The 20,265-nt window shown below is 38.9% G+C and overlaps 1 protein-coding gene across 3 annotated transcripts in view; it reads left to right on the plus strand.

Annotated features, from left to right (window-relative positions):
- The window catches only part of ADAM23 (ADAM metallopeptidase domain 23), a 172,810-nt gene that overhangs the window by 79,313 nt on the left and 73,232 nt on the right, over positions 1–20,265 (plus strand). For all 3 annotated transcript variants that reach the window (XM_053597754.1, XM_053597753.1, XM_053597755.1), the window contains exons 4-6: positions 6,707–6,770; positions 18,261–18,343; positions 19,399–19,462. In XM_053597754.1, coding sequence (XP_053453729.1) covers positions 6,707–6,770; positions 18,261–18,343; positions 19,399–19,462 — 211 coding nt within the window. The remainder of the gene's footprint in view (positions 1–6,706; positions 6,771–18,260; positions 18,344–19,398; positions 19,463–20,265) is intronic.

Genomic DNA, 20,265 nt, shown 5'->3' on the forward strand with positions numbered 1-20,265 from the left:
ACAGCTTTGTTCCTATGAATCATGCCCACTCTCCCAGCCCTTGCTTAGCGTGCCGTCTTTGTCTGACTTAACACAGTCTCTGTTCAATCTATAATTATTTTCACTCACTTACCGTGTCATTGCTATACTCTTAAACTCCAACCTCTTCCTGTCTCCAGTCTTTCAACATAGCTTAAAAGTCTTATTGTATTGTTTACATTCAAAGGATTCTATATTTTTTAGCTGAAATGACTTTTGGTATAAAAACTATTTTAGGTGGTATAAACTTTGTAAAAAAACTTGGAAAAGTTGTGATGGAAAACCTGTTGTATATTTTAAGTCTGTTGTTTTCAAAAAGGGAAGCTATGTGACAGAAACATAATCGTAGGTTACAAGCTTATGTACATATGAATGTATCGAGTTTAAATTCTTTGTTTTTATTGCTTCTTATGGTCATTATGTAATAAATAAAAAATATGTGTGTAAAAGGGGGGAAGAGGGAATGGGCATGGTACTTCACGTATGATGTTCTGATCACAAGGCTGTGTACGTCAAGGTCCTCCTCAATGACAACATTAGTCATTAAGTGGATGAATGTGGACCACGTGGGGGGTGGGCAGGGGACTTCCTGGATGAATCTGTCAGGGCCAGCGGGTTTGCACAGGGTTCTCAGTACTAGAAGTTAAGCACTGTCTAGCAGAAGATAATGAGACGACTGAATTTGTGTTATGGAAATGGACACCCTGGAACGCCTCTTCTTGATATCACTTACTTTCTTTACTCTTTGTTCCAGTTGCAATCTGAACACACATGGAAGTTACTTTCATGTTTTACTACTGAGAATTGAATTAGGATATTTGTGCTACTCTTCACCTAAGAATAAAGACATTGTGTGGCCAGGAGTGTGGCTGCTCATGACTTCATGAGTCCCCTGCCTTGCAGTGAATGTTGACTCGTAGCTTCCCGACTCCCACACCTCAGACTGCTGGCTCCTCTCCTCCAGATTGACCTACGGACGTTATCACTGTGAGCGTGAGGGTCTAAAACAGTGGCCATATGAAACACAATCACAGAACCCAAAAGCCGCAGGAGGAGAAGACATACAGACTACGTGTGTAGCAGCCTTCAGCTTTGGAGCACTTTTCACCTTGTAGACTAGTCTGACCCTCCATGTAGAACTTGATGTGTGTACCATAAATTTGGCCTTTAGGTAGGATGACCATGTGTCCCAGTTTTCCCAAGAAAATCCACCCTGATTTATGTTTGTGTTGTCCCGGCATAATTATTAATAGGCCTCTTCTCATTCCCAGAAATGGATAATAGATTATGTGGCCTAGTTTGGATAATAAATTATGTGGCCATCCAGGTGTTAAGCTTGCTACCAATTCATCTAGACCAGTGTTTTCCAACCTTTTTTATCTCCTGGCGCACTTGAGCCTGTAGTTAAACTTCTATGGCACACTTAAATTATGTTGATCTAAAAAAAGAGTAGAAACAATAATATATTTATTATGCTTTGGACTTCTTTTGAAAATAATTTAATTGTTGATCTTTAAAATTTTTCACAGCACACCTAAAATCCTCCTGTGTGTGTGGGTGAAGGAACACCGTGCTGGCCTCCATGCCCCTGCAGAAGAGCTTGTTTTTTCTTGGCAACTCAGTCAATTTCCTGATTATAGGTGGCTTGAGGGCTTAATGTAATAACTTCAGAGAATGCAGATTTTAGAACTTGAAAGGACTTCTGGAGACTAATAGTTCAACTAATTTTTACAAGGAAGTGAATGATTTTAACTCATTTGAACGATGGTTTCCTGTGTGGTCCAATGTATGTCTTTTCTAGTAGCCTTCCATGTACCCCACGGCCCCATCATCCATGCTATCTCATTCTGAGCTATTATTTTGCTGGGTTAGCCCGCCCCAAACTTTACTGACCAGAATTGCTCCGAAGAAAGCATATGATTCTTTGTTTAAAATAACTCATTTTGAATTATTTTCTAAAAAACTGGAAGTTTTTACCTTTCTTGGTTACTAACTTTTTTTTTAGGCACTAGGGAATCTCAGTAAGTAACTTTTCCAATTACTAGGAGTCTTGGCTCCTGCGTAATGAGCCCACCTGAAATGGGCGATATAAACTTTTGACCACTTTGTTATCTGTGTGTCTAGTTATGTTAAACATGTAACTCTCAAACTCAAAGACTCCAATAAACATATATCCATTTACACACACATATATATATATATATATTTTTTTTTTTTTTGCCATTTTTGGCTCTGGCTGGGTTTGAACCCGCCACCTTCGGCATACGGGGCCAGCGCCCTACTCCTTTGAGCCACAGGCACTGCCCTACACATATATTTTTTGCTATAAATATACACACATATGTATAGGCAGAACCTTCCTAAGGCAAATCTTTCTCTGTGTATGAATTTGAAATGTCTAAATATAATAGCAGCTACGTTTGTGTATTTGCTGATGATTGAAAAATTCTTTGAACATAAATTTCTAATAGAATTCTTTGTGATAAATCCTGAAATTAGGAGGTGTTTCAGTAACAAACATGAAATCTGAGACGTAGCACTATAAAATTTCATCTCTTTCCCACATTATGGTCTAATACCAATTGAGAGACTCTTTTAGGCCATTGTTTTCCAAATCGTGATGTAGGGATCTAGGCTGCTTCCATCTTGCACGGATGCCATCTGGAGTATTTGGCTTCCAGTGTTACCATGGAAGAGAGAGCTTGGATAATCCTGTAGGGATTTGAATGGTCACACTGGAGAGACAGACATCACTTTCCTGTTCTCTTATTAGCTATAATCCATTCTCTTGGCCCTAACCTACCAGCCGGGGAAGCTATGAAGTGTGGTCGTATCATGCCAGGAAGGGAGGAATGAAACGGCGTTTGGTGGATACACAGCATTATTTCTGCCACAGGCCCCTTCATTGACCATTTGTCAAGTTTTTCTATAATAGTCTTACCATACTCTTGCTCTTAAAATTTGGCATCTTAAAGGTCATCATCCTTATTCTTCATATTTTGAGTAAAAAATTACATTTAGTTTGATCGAGTTCGATTCTAGGGCTCCTGTTCTTTTCACTACGTTGGTGTTGCAAATTCACCATGAAGGTACACAGTGTGTAGATTCGAGTGTTTTCTTGTTCCTATTTGTCTGTTCTCTTCCCCCTAGCTTTGAACTTCCACCCTGCATTTATCATCCGTTCACTTCCAGAGGTCACCCCCTTTTACAACAAAACCTACATGAGAAGTGTGGTAGTAACTTTAGCATATAGCTTTTCTGTAACTTAAGTGATTTAAAAAAAGATTATTTTAGAATTTGGCATGTCCAGGAGCTGCTTTTTATCAGTTCCCATAGATTATTAGACTTTGGAGCCAAATACCCCATTGGCTGATCAACAAAGTAAAATGCCAATTTTCGTTTGGGTCCCCAGTTGCTGAACAGATGAATATTGGCATTTAGAACATTGTGTTTCTAGCAGAAAATTCTACTGGAGCAACTGCAGAGAACAGAGGCAGAGGAAAGGACTCAGCTTCTGCGGCAGGGAGTTCAGTCACGCGGAGGAGGAGATTACCCGTGTCGTCTCTGGTGGGTGGGGCTGGAGAGATACCTCGGCATAATCAACTATGCGGTGCTTCCTTTTCACTAATATTTGTCCATCATCCCAAATTTCATCTCAACATTACTTCAATTACTTATAATTAATTAGATCACATTTCATTTGGCATTACTTTAGTTTCAAAGAGACTACAAATAATATTTTAGAGTAACATGACCAATCTTGCGCATTTGTGCTGAGTGTGCTTCGTTTCAACTTCACAGGGTTGCGTTCTTCATCTCTTTCCCAGCACATGGCATCGGCCTGGCATGCAATGGGTATTGGTAGATGTTCACTGCTCCCTCAGCAAATATTTATTGAGGGCCTGCTATGCACTGGGCATTATGGCAGGTGGGAACACTGCAATGAGGGAAAAGATCAGTTTCAAGGAAGGGCTGGTTGTGGTCAGACAGAAGGGAAGATTGGAGCAGAAGGGAGGTGTGCTATTTATAGGAGCTGAGAGAGTGGACAGGTGCAGGAGGAGGGCGCATAAGGTGTGGCGCTGTCTCCCTGCTTGTCACAGGCACCCTGAACAGTAGCTGTTTTTCTCCCTTAAGATTCTCAAATGCAGAAGATACTAGAAATATCCGTGGGAGAAAGCGATCCTTTAAGAGGGGGAATGGGATGATTAAAATAACCTTTATCAGATTTGATGATGATGGTTAGAATTACCCTTGTAATTAGGAGCAAAAGTGGTGATCTAAAATAACTTTATTTCCAACTCTTAGACATTGCTCCAGTGATTGTGTGGTTGAATATTTTGAAAATAATGAATTACCTGTAAAGAGATGTAATTAGAATGCAGTTAGGGAAACCTCTCTGCCTTTTGGTGTAACAGAACTTTTCCTCAGAGGAAGGTGACCAGCCACAGCCCTGTTTGTGTATTTTCACAGCGCTGGTAGCTGAATTAGTTAACAAACAGTGAAAGAAGTTTCTGCATCTTCTCAGGTTTTCTCATGTATGTAGAGTTAAGTATTGTCATTACTTTTACTATTACTTAGATTTTTAGAAGAGAATGCGTAGACATTCCATAATTTAGTTTCAAACATAAAATATCAATGGATACACATTTGATCTGTGATTGCAATAGGAAAACATGTCTAAAGTATAAGCATTTGCTGGTTGTAAAGGTGCTTTGGGACACACAGGAAACCATGCTGGATGTACACAGGAGACTCCCTGTTACTCTGCTGACTGGCGCTAGGCACCCCTTTTCCAGCCCTCTTTGCTGTGTTATTTTAGAGTGCATCTGACGCAGCTCTCAAAATGATGCAAAATCATTGAGTCAGCTAAAGAAGTAGTGATAGTGGATTTTTCTCTTCCTGGTGGGATTCTTGGTCTCAGGAATAGAAGAATGAAATCATGGACCACAGGCAAGCAGTAGCAACAGAGCAATAGTTTATTAGAAGATAGGAAAGCTTCCAGCACTATGGAAGCAGGGATCAGGAGCTGGTTGCCCTGGCAGCTTGGCTGGGTTGGGCTTTTATTCTTTGTCTGTTCGTCCTAACCTGCTGGCAAACACTGATTGGGTCCTTCAAACCTCATGACTTAACATTGATTGGTTTCTTTACATCTTAATTGGTCTCTATTGATTAGCCCTTTATTTGTGCTGTTGTTTTTTTTTCTGCCCAATCCCCAGGAGAAGTCCCTCCCCTGGCATTGCGGGGGGCCTAGCAACAGCCAGTGACCAATGGCTGCACAGCTTGCTCTAAAGAAGTCCCTCCCCCTTCTTCTCCCTGCTGTTTCCCAGTCTCCTGCTTAAAGCCTTCCTCTCCTATCAGCGTCCAGGTTTCCTATATAGAAAGCCTACTACTAGGCAGAATTATAGAAAGTCAGACTGTTAGAGCAGGAAGGGACTTTAGCAGTCTTCTGTTCCAATCCTTCATTTTGCATAAGAGGAAATAAAGACTCAAATGTAGGACATACAACTGTCCTCAGTTACCAGCTGGATTAAATGAGTTAGTACCTTTATAGCCCTTGGAACAGTGCTCAGGACTTAGTGGGTGGTCAGGAAATGCGAGTTATCATTTGTTATCAGTATTGCTAGTGGCAGAGCCCAAACAGGAAACTAGATGCCATAACTGTCTAACACTCTTTAGCAGGCACATTTTGTATTTCCACATTGTATAGGGAGAAAGATGTCTTAGTAAGTAGAGTTAAAATAAAAATAATGACATCCTCAATGCCTGTTCCTGTGCACTCTGTGCTAGTTCCTGGATGAACTGTTACTTACTTGTGGTTTCCTATAAACCTCACAATGTCCCGCAAGAGTCACACTCTTGACTGCCTCTGTTTGACACATGAATGTGCTCCCGCCACGAGTGAGGGGTTGGGCTAGGTTTTAAACCCTGTTTTGTCTGATTTCAGAGTCTGTTCTTAACTATTACTGTAGACCAGGGGTTGGCAAACTATGACCCATGGGCCAAATCTGGCTATACTTGTTTTTATACAATCTGTAAGCTAAGGAGGTTTTTTTTTACACTTTTAAATGGTTAAAAGTAATAAAAGGAAAGATGACATTTCGCGGTACATGAAAAGTCTGTGAAATTCATGTTCCAGGGTCCATCGGGTTTTCTAGGAGTGCAGCTGTGCTCCTTTGGTCACGTATTGCTTGTCACTGCTTTTATGACATCACAGCAGGGTGGAGTACTTGTAGCAGAGACCACGCAGCCTGCAAAACCTTACGAGTTACTCTCTGGCCTTTACAGAAACAACCCGAGGACCCTTGTTCTGTATTCTTCCTCAGTGATTACATTTCATGGAATTTCAATGAAAGCATAATTGTCTGATTTTTTTAACAGGGTCTATTTCTTCCTGTCACTTGCCCTTTGATTTGTTCCATATTAATTAATGTATCAGTTAGATACGGAATAGTTTGTGTATGAAAGTTCACCCTTACTTCATCTACATCTTACCTTTTTTTAACCGACGGGGGAATGGTTTGTTCCTGGATGGAGTCTGAGGCTGCCGCTGCTAACCTGTTTTCATACTAGCTGTGGACTGCAGCTATTTGTGGTTTGCATGCTGCTCATGTTCATTTACTGAGCTAGTTATTTTTAAACCTCCACGTGTCATAGATGCAGAAATCACTCTATTTTCTTTCCTTTGTAGTGGTTTGTTGTCTTCTGATTATGTGGAGATTCACTACGAAAATGGGAAACCGCAGTACTCTAAGGTACGGTTACTAGCGTCTGGAAATCCTGTGGTGTACTTTTCCTGGAACTGATCAATGCACACGACCTTGTTCTGTTGTCTATCTCAGTAAAATCACCTGCCTCAGACATAGCAGAGAAATTTATTAAAAGTTACAAATGTTTGAGACAACATTAGAGATTTTAGGACAATCAAGAGATGTTTGTTTTAGTTATACATAGGGTGCCTTATGTGATGATATAAAGAACTGTGATATAAAGAAGGACCAGGCTTGTGGTCATCAAATCTGCACTAGAAGAGTGGGTGGGTTATTAGAATGACTGTTTACCAGGAAGGGCAGAGAACAGGTGGAGAAGTAAGATGTGGGGAGTATTTTCCTCCTAATGTTCCGAACAGTGGGGTGACTGTTACTATCCTTGTACAACAGAAGAAATTGAGACAAAGAGAGGGCAAATAAACTTGCTCAGCACCACTGAGCATTGTAATATAAAGGTAATTGAATTTCCTTCAGTTGGGGATTAACTTTTCTTCTCTTCATGGAGGATCAATAAGGAGCAAGTAGATTTAGATTAAAGTAGGAGAGAGAGTGTATGCAAGAAACACCCTGATCTTTATTAGGGTGAAAATCTCTGGAATGGATCTGTAAGGGAACTCTGACTTTTAGGGAATCAACAAGAGTGCCACCCTAAGCAGTATCCACAGATGCCAGGGGCGTGGGAGAGGAAACAGAGGGAAACAAACAAAATGGGAACCCAAAAAATGGCCGGATGTTTTTTTTTAGACTGCTAACAAGTGTTGGCATAAAAGTAGTACTTGTCACATATGGATTTGCCGAGTTATGCAGCATAGAGAACTGAAATTTTCAGTCTGACAGCTTCTTAACCGATACGTATAGGTGGCCTTAATAGTAAATATTGCCCAGGAGGCCATAGCATTGCTCAGGATTTGTAACTGTCTAATTAACAGTTGACATATTTATAATTTCAAGTGTGTTCCAGACTTGGAATTCATACCACAGATTGAGATCTTTCATATATTATTCTTCCTAGTTGTCAGTTCTTGCCTGAAGTTGCATCTTCGGGGTTGGTGAACTTCCCTCAAAGTTAATGCTGTGGAAAGGGAGCAGAAATGCTAAGTCAAGTGCAAGATGGAGCTTTCTGGCATTTGTACAAGCCAGAGCTTCTGTCAGCTGTGCCAGGGCCCTGAACACTGCGGTTGCTGAATCATGAGCTTGGAGTAGACAAGACTGCACAGAACTTTATAGACTCAGCAACTGAGCCACCTTTGCAGAACGCAGTAACCTGATCCAAATGTCTCACTAAGAAGCTTGGTCAATTTTTTTTTTTTTTTTTAAGAAGCAGACTAGCCAATTGGCCTCCAGAGGTCATTTGAGGTCCCAACAGGAGCCTTTATTATTAATAAGGTGGTTCAAATTTCATAGACATTATAACTAAAACTTCAAACAAAAAGCATTTCAACTCTGGCAGTTTATGTTTGTGTTCACTGCTCTTCTCTCACAGATGACCCATTTTCCCCAACAGTTCATATATCCAAACATACTTGCTTCATGGATAATGAATGAACATCTGCTTTTTATGTATCTTTATTTATACACATAGCCCCAAACCCCAAGATCACATGGTGCTACTGTCTTGTAGCAGGATTTAAAAAATCTAACAATGTTATAAATACTTCAGCAGGCACTAAATAATTTTCTAAACATTTATTTTTAAAAGCTTGATAATTTTCTAATTCATTTGTTATAATTTGTTTTAAAATTCCATACTTACACTTAGATTGTTTCTAGTGCCTCGCTATACAAATAACTCTAAGGAAAGGCCTTCCAAATCCTTCTGAATATATCCTTAGGGTTGCTTACAGATTAATTCTGAAAATGGAATTTTCTGAGTCAAGGAGTTGGTACCTTTTTGAAGGCTTTTGGTATTTACACCACATATTATTAACAAATTTTCTTTCTGAAAGTTGATATAAATTCACTACCATTACAGACATATTTTTAAAGCATGTTTAAATAAACTTCCATGAAAATGGCCTTCCATGTTAGTTAGGAAAATTTTTGTACAGAAGTACAAGAAAAGGAAATTAATATGTAAGAATGGTGAGAATAAACTTGGAGAATAAACACATTATTCAGCCTTTCTTCCAAAGATCTCAAGCTATTTCAGCTAAAGTACATGTACATGAAAAACACACACACACACACACACACACAAGTGTTATTCACATGACCAGAGAAAAACAGCCTATTTGACTATGAAGTTAAATATAAATGTGGACAGTGACAATGTTCTGGAAATTAGCTTCAAACAAAAGTCACATTTTGAAAAGACGAGTGTATAGGTTTTCCCACTTTCCCACTACGAAGCTCCTCCCTTGCTCCCAGTTCTTGCTAGGAAGAATGCCTTGGCTTTTACTGGGCAGAAGTGAGTTAAAGGGGTTTCTTTTCATGTGAACTATATATGGGAACTGGACAGGTCAAAAAATTAAGGATACTAATTTAACTAAGTATACTAAATATAACTACTAGGTGGCAATTGGTAAGGAAGCTGTTTTTGTTTTGCACCAAACAGACTGATAACTTTTATCATACTTCCAACCAGTGCTTTGAACACAGTATGCTATGAAACAACTTTGTTGATTTTTTTAAAAACTAAATTTAAAAGCAACTTACTTATTTTTCTTTTGTTTAAATAAAAAAATTTAAACATCACTTATATACCATAAAGTGTATAATTAGTTTTTAGTATATTTATAGAACTATGCATCCTTCAACATAATCTAATTTTAGAACATTTTTATTACCTCACAAAGAAACCCCTCCAACCTAGTCATAGTTGCTCTTCACCTTCTCTCTCACCAGCTTTGTAGATAACCACTGATCTACTTAATTTTTCCTCTATAGATGTGCCTATTCCGGACATAAATAAAATCATATAATATGTGGGCCTTTGTGAATGGTTTCTTTTTTTCTAGTTTTATCAAGGTATGATTGGAAAATAGGAATTATATACATTTAAGATGTGCAACTTAAGGACCTGTGTATATGTAAGTTGTCCACAGACTCTTAGGTTGTTTTGATATCTTGGCTATTGTGAATAATGCTGCAATGAGTAAGGCAGTGAAGATCTCTCTTTGACATTCATATTTCCTTTCTATTTTTAATTTGTTGAAGAACCTTTCTCTTGTTTCCATAATGGCTGTTCCAATTTACATTCCCGCCAACAGTGTACAAGGGTTCCCTTTTCTCCACCTCCTCCCCAACACATGTAATCTTTTGTCATTTGGATAATAACTGTCCTAACAGCTGTGAGGTGTTATCCCATTGAGTGTGTTTTATTTTGTTAAGAGATGGGATCTCATTTCCCAGGGTGGAGTAGAGTGGTGTGATCACTGCTCACTGCAGCTTTCAACTCCTGGGCTCAAGTGATCATCCTGCCTTAGCTTCCTGAGTAGCTGACTATAGGTATGCCACAATGTCTGGCTAATTAAAAAAAAAATTTATAGAGATGGGATCTCCCTATGTTGTCAGCCTTGAACTGCTGTCCTCAAGTGATCCTCCTGCCTTGGCCTCTCAAAGTGCTGGTGTCATGAGCCACTGAGCCAGGCCTTCACTGTGGTTTTTATTTGCATTTCTGTGATGATTAGTAATGTTGAGCACCTTCCCATGTCCTTGTTGGCCATTGTATGTATGTCTGTTTTTTTTTTTTGAGAGCTGTCTATTCAGGTCCTTGGCCCGTTTTTTAATTAGGCTATTTGTTTTCTTGCTATTGAGTTGTTTGAGTTCCTCATATATTTTGGATATTAACCCTTATCACCTGTATGGTTTGCAAGTACTCTCTCCCATTCTGTAGGTTGTCTCTTTACTCTGTGGATTGTTTACTTTGCTAGGCAGAAGGTTTTTAGTTTGATGTAGTCTCACTTGTCTGTTTTTGCTTTTGTTGCCTGTGCTTTGGGTGAATACGACTTTACACCCACTAGGATGGATATAATTAAAACGATGGGCAATAACAAATGCTGATGAGATTGTGGAGAAATTGGAACCCTCATGTGCTGCATATGGGAATATAAAATGGTGTGACTGCTTTGAAAAACATTTGGACAGTTTCTTAGAAAGTTCAGCATAGAGTTACCATATGATACAGCAATTCCACTTTAGGTATAATCCATGTGAATTGAAAACATATGTCCACACAGAAACTTCTACATGAATGTTCATAGCAGCATTATTCACAATAGTCAAAATTGGAAACAACCAACAATTGTTCTTCAATTTAAGAATGAATAAAGAAAATATGGTATATTCACAAAATGGAATTACTATTCAGCCATAAAAAGGGATGAAGTATGGATCTATACTATAACATAGATGACTCTTGTAAACATTATGCTAAGTGAACGGAGCCCTACACAACCACGTATTGTATGATTTGCTTTATTTGAAAAGTCTAGAATAGGCAAATCCACAGAGGCTGAAAGTAGTGGTTGCCAAGGGCTAGTGGGGCAGAGGAGAGGAGAAACGGGGGATGATTGCTAATGGGTACAGAATTTTCTTTTTTGGATTGATGAAAACAATCCAGAATTAGCTAATGATGATGGTTGCACAGCTCTACGAATATGCTAAAAAACCACTTAATTTTATACTTTAGAAGTATACTTTATGGTTTATGAATTATATCTAAAAAAAAAAACCATTATGTGGGGAACAGGACTTTATTTACTCACTCCCTTCATCAAACTGGAATCCTTTAAGAGTGGTCTTGTCACTGATGCTCATGAATAAACAGTTCCTATTCATTCATTAAACAAATGTGGATTTACTTAGCATAATGCCCTCCTCGTTGTTGCAAATGGTGAGATCTCCTTCTTTTATAAGGCTCAATAATATTCTTTTGTGTATATATATGTATGTGTGTGTATGTGTATAAATAAGTCAGACACATAAAGAAAAATATCGCATGATCTCACTTATATGTTGAATAAAAAATGTCCAATATATAGAAACAGAGGGAACAGTGATTAGCACAAGTAGAAGGGGTGATTGGAGAAGTAGGGATGAGGAGAGGTAGGTGAAAGGGCACAGCGTTGCAGATATGCAGGCTGTAAGTCTAGTGATGGGAAGTACAGTATGAAGACTGCAGTCAGACGTACATATGATGAAAATTTGCTAAAAGAGTAGATTTCAAGTGCTTTTACTACACACATACACAACAGGCTTCTACGTGAGGTAGTAAGACATTAATTTGCTTCACGATAGTAATCATTTCACTATAACAAAATATCGTGTTGTGTATTTTAGATATATATAATTTGTAAAAAAAAATCAAAAAACATACTGCTTTAGCTCTTATTATGACTAGTTTAGCTCCTATTCTAGATTCTAGATGTAGTATCAATGAATCAAACAGATAACCCCCCTTCTCTATTCTCTTCTTGTCTTTGTTCTTTTCTTTATCTCTATAACCACATGCTCTTTTAGAATGTTCTTTGTACTTCCCTTATCAAACACCGTCTTATCTGAGCGTCAGCTCCCTCCTCAGGCTTTCTGGCAGCAGGAGAGCAGGGATTGTGCTGAGATCTGAAGAGGGAGGGTTGTGAGGACCCCGCTGCCTCCATGTGTGAGGGCAGGGTGGGCGCTGCAGCAGCTGGTGGAGCTGCCTGAGTCTGATCGGGATATTGACAGCCACCTAGGTCTGCCTGGCTTCCCTTCTCTGACTTTTTCTTTCTTCCCTTTTTTCTGCATCTTTTCCTTTTCCCCCATTCCCTCTTTCTTTATTACTATTTTGTGAATTTTCCCGGACTATTTTTCTTTGTCCATTTTCCTTTCTTCTTTTCCTACCTTTCAGCTTGCCAAAATTAGAGTTAAAAACTTATGCTTGTGTGTCCTTTCTTTACCAAAAAATTAGATAATTTAAAGTCTGTAATTTACATTAAATTAAAATGACATTTCTACTTTTGTGTATACTAGAGTTTTCTTCCTTAGTCTTTGAATTTATATCCCTTTTTTTTTTTTTTGAAGTTGCTCACCACTGGGTAGATAATAAATCATGTAAGTAATAACAGTGAGTAATAACTACCCACACCAAACCACTCATTAAACTGCAAGATTATCAGTTATTTAAAGTTTGAGTGTAAAGTAGAAATAATTATTGCTCATCATTCAACATATTGCCTTTCCAGGCAACAGTCTAAGCATATTTGTGGAATCTGAAAGAAACAAGGGATTGAAAAATGCCTCATGAAATCAAGAGAGAACATGACATTGGCTCCTCACAAAGCTATTTTAAGTTTGAATAGTATAATTTATATGAACTATTAAAAATTTATGCAGCATTGGTACAGCCAAACTGTTCTGATACTTTATTAAACTACTGCAAGAACATTTCCCCCCACTGAATTTAATGAAGGTAAATAATTAAATTTGGTGTTCAAGTCTCAAGTTCCCTAATTCTCTAAAATTATTTTTTTCATTTCCTTATTTTGCAGTATTTGGGTATATGTGTCTAATTATAGATATCTTTTTTTTTTCCATATCTCTTTTGCTATCCTCTCACTGATTTTTAAAATAAATTGGCACATCCTGCTAATTGATAAGGTTGAAATATTTAAAGATATGCATTCTGAATATGGATATTCATATATTATCATATTATCACATATTATGGATATTGTACCATATGAATATCCTGGATATCATAATATACACATTTCCTAGAGAAGGCCTGTGTAGTTTCTTTTGAAATGTTTACCTAGACTTTCAGGAGTCCATTGAAAATATCAGTGCTTGGTCATTATGTATGTTCAAGTTTATGGGAATTTCTTTTTTTTTTTTTTTATTGTTGGGGATTCATTGAGGGGGATTCATTGTTGGGGGTACAATAAGCCAGGTTACACTGATTGCAATTGTTAGGTAAAGTCCCTCTTGCAATCAAACTATGAACATAATAAGAATTGGCTGACTGAACTTTATGAAGCAAATAAGGTAAGTAAACAGACACAAAGGTGGGGCAAATTTAAAAAAGTTAAATCGAAATCATTTGTTCTATTTCCATTAAAGTAGAATCAAACAGTTCCTGTTACTAGATTAGTGCTATCAGGGAGACAAATCTTTTCCCCCCTCCTAGTTGTTGTCACTAATGTCACAAAGTTGTAATCCTCAGCCATTTCTGAGTAGGAAGTGTTTTAAAAGATGCATATGGCAGACCGGGTGTGCTGGCTCACACCTGTAATCCCAGCACTGTGGGAGGCCAAGGTGGGCAGATCACCTGAGCTCACGAGTTCGAGACCAGCCTCAGCAAGAGTGAGACAACCCCCCACCCCCACCCCACATCTCTAAAATAGCTGGGCGTTGTGGCGGGCGCCTGTAGTCCCAGCTACTCGGGAGGCTGAGGCAAGAGAATAGCTTGAGCCCAAAAGTCAGAGGTTGTTGTGAGCTATGACACCATGGCACTCTACAGGGGGCAACAAAGAGAGACATTGTCTCAAAAAAAAGATGCACATGGCTTTGGTGTTCCATTATTTGAGGGATTCTGAGCTTGGTAAACTTGTGGAGCAGTTATTATTTGAGCTTTGTCTGGCTTGTGGAGAGTTCAGCTATGTGGAAATGGTGGGTGGAGAAAGGTGCCAAGCCCACGACTAGGATTTTTAATTTCCTTTGAATAGCCAATAACTTCCCCTTATCAGATGCTCCATTTTTGTTGAATTTAATTAAATGCCGATGTCTGTGGGGATGCACAGAGGCTTGTGTCATGTGCTGAATTAGCCCTTTTTGGTTCTCCCTGCTACCCTTTGCCAAGTCACACGTCTGTGACCCACTCACATGTGGTGACACTAGCCAGCTTTCTAAAAGTGTCTGAGGCCTTCCTCATCGAAAAAAGAAACAGTAGTTTGAGAACCTGAAGATGTGAGATTCATTTTGGCCTTTTGTTGTTTCTGGTAAACCCCTTTCTTTCTTTCTTTCTTTTTTTTTTTTTTCCTGTCTTGGCAAAGAGCAAAGAACTAGCAAAGCCCTTTAGCACTTGGTGCCTGACTCCCTGCTGTCCGTGGAGATGGGGGTGACTGTGAATAGGGTTGTTCAAGATGGCTGGACCCCTGGAGCTGACTATCCAAAGTCACGGTTGCTGACATCCTCTGGAAATAGGCTGTCTGTGCTGGCCCACTACTGCTGTGCTTGTTACCCAGGAGGGATTGCTTCTTCTCTCTAATGGTTTATTTTATACGAGATGTCTGCAGTAGTATTTATAAATTGCCGCATAGGTCTGAAGAGTTGCCAAATAGTATTTTTCTGTAATACTTCAAGAAATCTTGGTATAAATTTCATAATAAGAAATTCAGAAAATCCTCTGCTACTCTTGCTAGTACTAAATTAGGAGCTGCTGAATTGCTTAGGTATTAAAGCAGTGGTTCTTAACCTTCCTAATGCCGCGACCCTTTAATACAGTTCCTGTGGGTTGTGACCCACGTTGAGAACCACTGTATTAAAGCTTTCTTGTGGGAAACATCAGGGATTGGATGTTACCTCAAGTCTTATAATGCGTAAGGTCCAGAAAATACAGTGTTGCACCTTCAGATAATGCATTTTCCTTCAGATAATATGCTACCTTTAATTCAGGTAGGTAACGATGACCCTGATAGTGGGAAAGCATCAACCTTTGGTTTTGATTGCAAGTGAATAAAGCTTATATCTAAGAAAAAAATTGGAAATATTTTCTGAGGAAAAGATGACTATTTTTAGGAAAATCTGGAAACAGCTTTTCTCAGAAAGGTCAAGTAAATATGACAGTTTGCTGGGCATTTACTTCTAACAATCACTTGACTTAAGATGGCCTTTTGGTGTGATGTAAGTGCTAGATAGCTAGTTTGATGGAATTTACAGTTATCTATGGCTGTTTTTAGAATCATGTGGAGAGTCTGAAATTTAATGGCTGAATATTAACTTGGATTCTCAATTTGCTGAGATGTGTGATCCATTTTGTCCTTACAAGTTCCAGAGTTGCATACGCAAATGAAACCTAACACATACAAATCAACATTTATATGCAAGTTTGTTACTGAGAACAGAAAAGCAGCCTTTATTAAGTATGTATATGTTGTTGACCTTTTGATAACATGGGTTTGAACTGTGCAGGTCCATTTACATGAGGAGATTTTTTCAATGAAACGATGTGGGATGTGAAACCTGCATATATGGAGGGCCTGTTTTTTTGCATATGTGGCTTCTGAAGGGCTGACTGCGGGACTTGAGTGTGTGTGGATATGGGTATATGTGGGGTCCTGGGAACCAATCCCTGTGTACACCAAGGGACAACTGTATAAATGGGTGTATATCTCTATTTCCTCCTAATAACCCACCTAAATAACAGTTAAAGACTAAAGAAGGATATAAGAAACAAGAACAAAAACAAGAGAAGAGAAGACAGCAGGTGAGAAGTGTCTGTAAGACATCAGGAGTTGGAAAGCAGATGAAAAGTGGTGACTATTCACTTTGAGCTTTCCTGGCTGTGCTAAATTCTACCAGGGAGTAGGGGAGAGGAAACTAAGAAGAAGCAGCTCAACTTAGGTCACTATCCCAGAAAAGCTCAGGAATTGAAGGCGTCTGAAAGTGGAAAGAGGTTTGAAAGGCTACATGAGCGTAAATAGTTAAATCTGTGATTTACTCCACACCCCATAAAGCAGGTACTACCCCTTCCTAGTCTGCGAGGGGGCCTGAGTCTATGGCGAAAAATGGAGAGGAGGGAATTCTGAGAAAAATAATAAAAAACAGCTTCTCAGAACTAAAATGCATGGTTTTCTTGATTAAAAGAAAACAGAGTGCCCAGTACGATGAAGGGGAGCAAAGACCCACACGCAGGTACATTATGAGATTTCACACACTTGGGGCTGCATAGAATTTCCTGAAGTCTTCTCAAAGGGCAAAAACAGATTTTATAGTAAAGGTCAACCGTTAAAATAATATCCAAGTTTCAGCAGCAGCTTTAGAAACTCGAAGACTGTGCACACTGCCTTTGAAAGGCAAGGAGAAAATAATTTCCAACCTAGCACTTTATATTCACCCAAATTATGGGTCTTGTGTGAGGACAGAAAGGGGAATTTTCATACATGCAGGTTCTCGGCACATTTATCTTCCATGAAAGATACACTTCTTCAAGAGAGTATCAGAGGCTATGTGCCTCCAAAATAGGGGGCCAAGATCTGTAAATGGGGAAGATGTGAGATCTAGGATCCAATGCAGAAACAATGTAGAGCTCTGGGAGGCCGCAAAGAAGTCCTGCTCAGCAGCTGTGCATGGGGCCTAGGATGTGGCAAGGGTGGACGAAAGCAGGAGGTTGGAGGGAAATAAGAGGGGTGTCTCCAGGGACAAATGGATGTAACACGTTATCTGGTTTGACCATATTGACAGAGTGTTAGAATATTCTCAGGTAATAGGGACTGTTTCAGTGCTATGTGAAAAAATAAGGAAACAAGAAAATGAAGCAAAAATTCTCAAAAAATTTAAAAATGGAGCAAGAAAGAAAATGTAATTTATAGTGACACAGCTGTGAACAATATTTGCATCCTCATAATGTAAACTATATATCAATTTAACCAAAACCTCGTAATCCATATTGGAATGTATTGGGGGTGAGAGGGGTTTTTAAGATTTTATATAAGGAAGATAATTTCTAAAATGTAATCAATTAGGACCCAGGAAAATAAATATTCCATTCAAAAATAAACAGGGAAACTCCAAAAGAAACAGTTAAGAAACATGGTTGCCTTGGGGGTGGGGAGGGAGGGAGAAAGACAACTGCTGTGTTTTCTAAAGAATAAAACTTGGAAAAGTAAGTTCATATATTGTTTCTAAAAACTCCTCTAAAATTAATTTTAAAAGGTAGGAAAGCAATACGATTTTGTATAGTTTCCCATCAAACTATGTATCACTGAAAGTGATTATAAACAACACTTGTGGGGTCTCAGGTCTTTGTTCCCTGACAATGTTTGGTAACTGCCTCCCCCTGTAATAACATGCTTGGGAAGTACGCATAAATTTTTATCAGCGGTATCGGTGTCATTCCTTTTAAATTTTTTTTCTTTCATTAATACACACATATTCGTTATAGAAAAGTTGAAAAATTGCCTGGTCCTATTTGTGACTTCGTATAGGACTGTGGTTCTCTACCTTCCTAATGACTCCTAATGCCACGATCCTTTAATACAGTTCCTCATGTTGTGGTGACCTCCAACCATAAAATTATTTTCATTACTACTTCATAACTGTAATTTTGCTACTGTTATGAATCGTAATGTAAATATCTGATATGCAGGATGTATCTTCATTGTGACAAAGGGGTCGCGACCCACAGGTTGAGAACCTCTGGTATAGGAGGAGTTTCTAGGGTTGTCAGTACACAGCGCACATACATTCCCATCTTTGAATTTCTTTTTGATTTGTTGAAGCATCCAAAGAATGAATTGCAATGCCAAAGCGCTAACCAGTCAACCTTCTGCTTGGTAGGGCGGAGAGCATTGTTACTACCACGGAACCATCAGAGGCGTCAAGGACTCCAAGGTGGCCCTGTCGACCTGCAATGGACTTCAGTATGTGAGGCTCTTACTGGGTCCTCCTCTCCTCCAAGGCTGCTCTTACCCGTCCACCCTTTTCCTTTTGTCTTTTATAGATATTTATTTTAGTGACTCTTCTGTGCTTCTCCCATGCTGAGGACTACACGTGCAGTGGCGCACAAGTAACGCAAAGTCCTTGTCCTCTTTCATACTTAGCGTTTGTAGGAGGTTCAGAGATTAAACAAATGATGACATAGATTAGTATTTAGTTACCATTTTGCAAAGTGCGAGAACAGGGGTGAACAGGGGCTTATGAAGTTATCAAACTTGGCCCAGGGAGATTCCCATAGGTGTTTGCAGAAGCTACATCAGTTAGACCTGAGGATAAGTAGGAGTTAGCCAGGCAAGGGTGGGGGCGCAGGTGAGGAGACATACTCTGGCATTGACACAGAGGCAGGTTCTAAAAAGACTCTCTGTAGGCACCCAAACACGGTAGCACCTCAAGTAAAGAACTAGTTTGGGCCATGTGATGACAAAAGATCTTAAATTGAAATTCTTTTCACCCCTTTATAAAAATTCCCTGTCTCTCAAAATTAAGTGTGATTTGTGTGACTCAGTCACACTGCTTGATGGAAATTCACAATTTATAAGACTAAAGATACCTCTGTGTGCCTGTTCAGAATCAGATGGTTTTAGATTATTCTTATCTATGAAGGACCCATATGTTTTCATTTAGATGATGCTGGATTGGCCTAACCAGAAATTTGCATTAGTTGTACCTTGTTCTGGAAATAACAACTTAGGTACTATCCCTGTATGAATCACCCCATCCCAGATTAATCTCCTGTCTGTTTAATTTCAAAAATTAATTATATTGGGTATAACCTATGTGCTCTTGGTCTGTACTTTTATCATTTTCATAGCATACATGCTATCTAGTAGGGAGTGCTAGGGCCACAGACAAATGAATTAGATTTGGGGGATTATGAAGGGATCTCTTATTTTAAAGGCACAGGAATGAAGCTCACCTGCTATTTCTTGCCATTTGCTGTATTTTTAAATTTCCTCCCTGTGCGGTTTCTTTGTTCTAGTGGTATGTTTGAAGACAACACCTATGTGTACATGATAGAGCCGCTGGAACTGATTCATGAAGAGGTGAGTCTATGAAACACTTTCTTTTTTTCTTTTTTGCAGTTTTTGGCCGGGGCTGGGTTTGAACCCGCCACCTCTGGCATATGGGGCTGGCGCCCTACTCCTTTGAGCCACAGGCGCTGCCCTGAAACACTCTCTTGATGGTGTTTTTACTCTTCTGGCATCTTTGCCTTTGAGCAGGAAAGGGAAAAGCAATATAAATCTCTTTCTTCCTTTTTTTTTTTTAATTTCAGATTAATACGAGGGTACAAACCATTAGGTTATAATGTTTGCATTTGTTAGGTAAAGTCTCAGTTGTAGTTGTGCCCTGTAAATAATACAAGTTACCTTACTTCAAACTTAGAGTGGTATCATGAGTTTTGAAGTTTAAGTTGCACAGCCAGGCCCTCACACCAGTCAGGGTTGATAAGAGGCACTGGACCTAGGTTTTCTGAAGGAAAGGCCAGTTCTTCCCAGTGTGGGGAGAACAGAGAGCTCATTTTGTTTAGTCCAGGTCAGCTTCTTTCTTTTAAACCGGGTTTTATTCTTTTTCAGATAATGACTATAAGCATGTCTTTAACTTTTATGAGAATTTTCAGTGGGGAAATTTGTGGGCTGAAATATGGTTACATTATAGAATGTTTAGTTTTCTTTAGAGATAAGAAAAAAATAATGTTTAGAGTCATGTGATTTAGTCAGTGATTTAGACAAGAAATCATATGCTCTAATAGTGTTGCTTGCTAATAGAATATAGCCACATTTAAAATGCAATAGATATTCATCAGATATTTTATCATGGGCTTACTACATGCTAGGTATTATTTTAG

The sequence above is a fragment of the Nycticebus coucang genome, chromosome 7, assembly GCF_027406575.1.
Source record: "Nycticebus coucang isolate mNycCou1 chromosome 7, mNycCou1.pri, whole genome shotgun sequence".
NCBI classification, from domain to species: domain Eukaryota; kingdom Metazoa; phylum Chordata; class Mammalia; order Primates; family Lorisidae; genus Nycticebus; species Nycticebus coucang.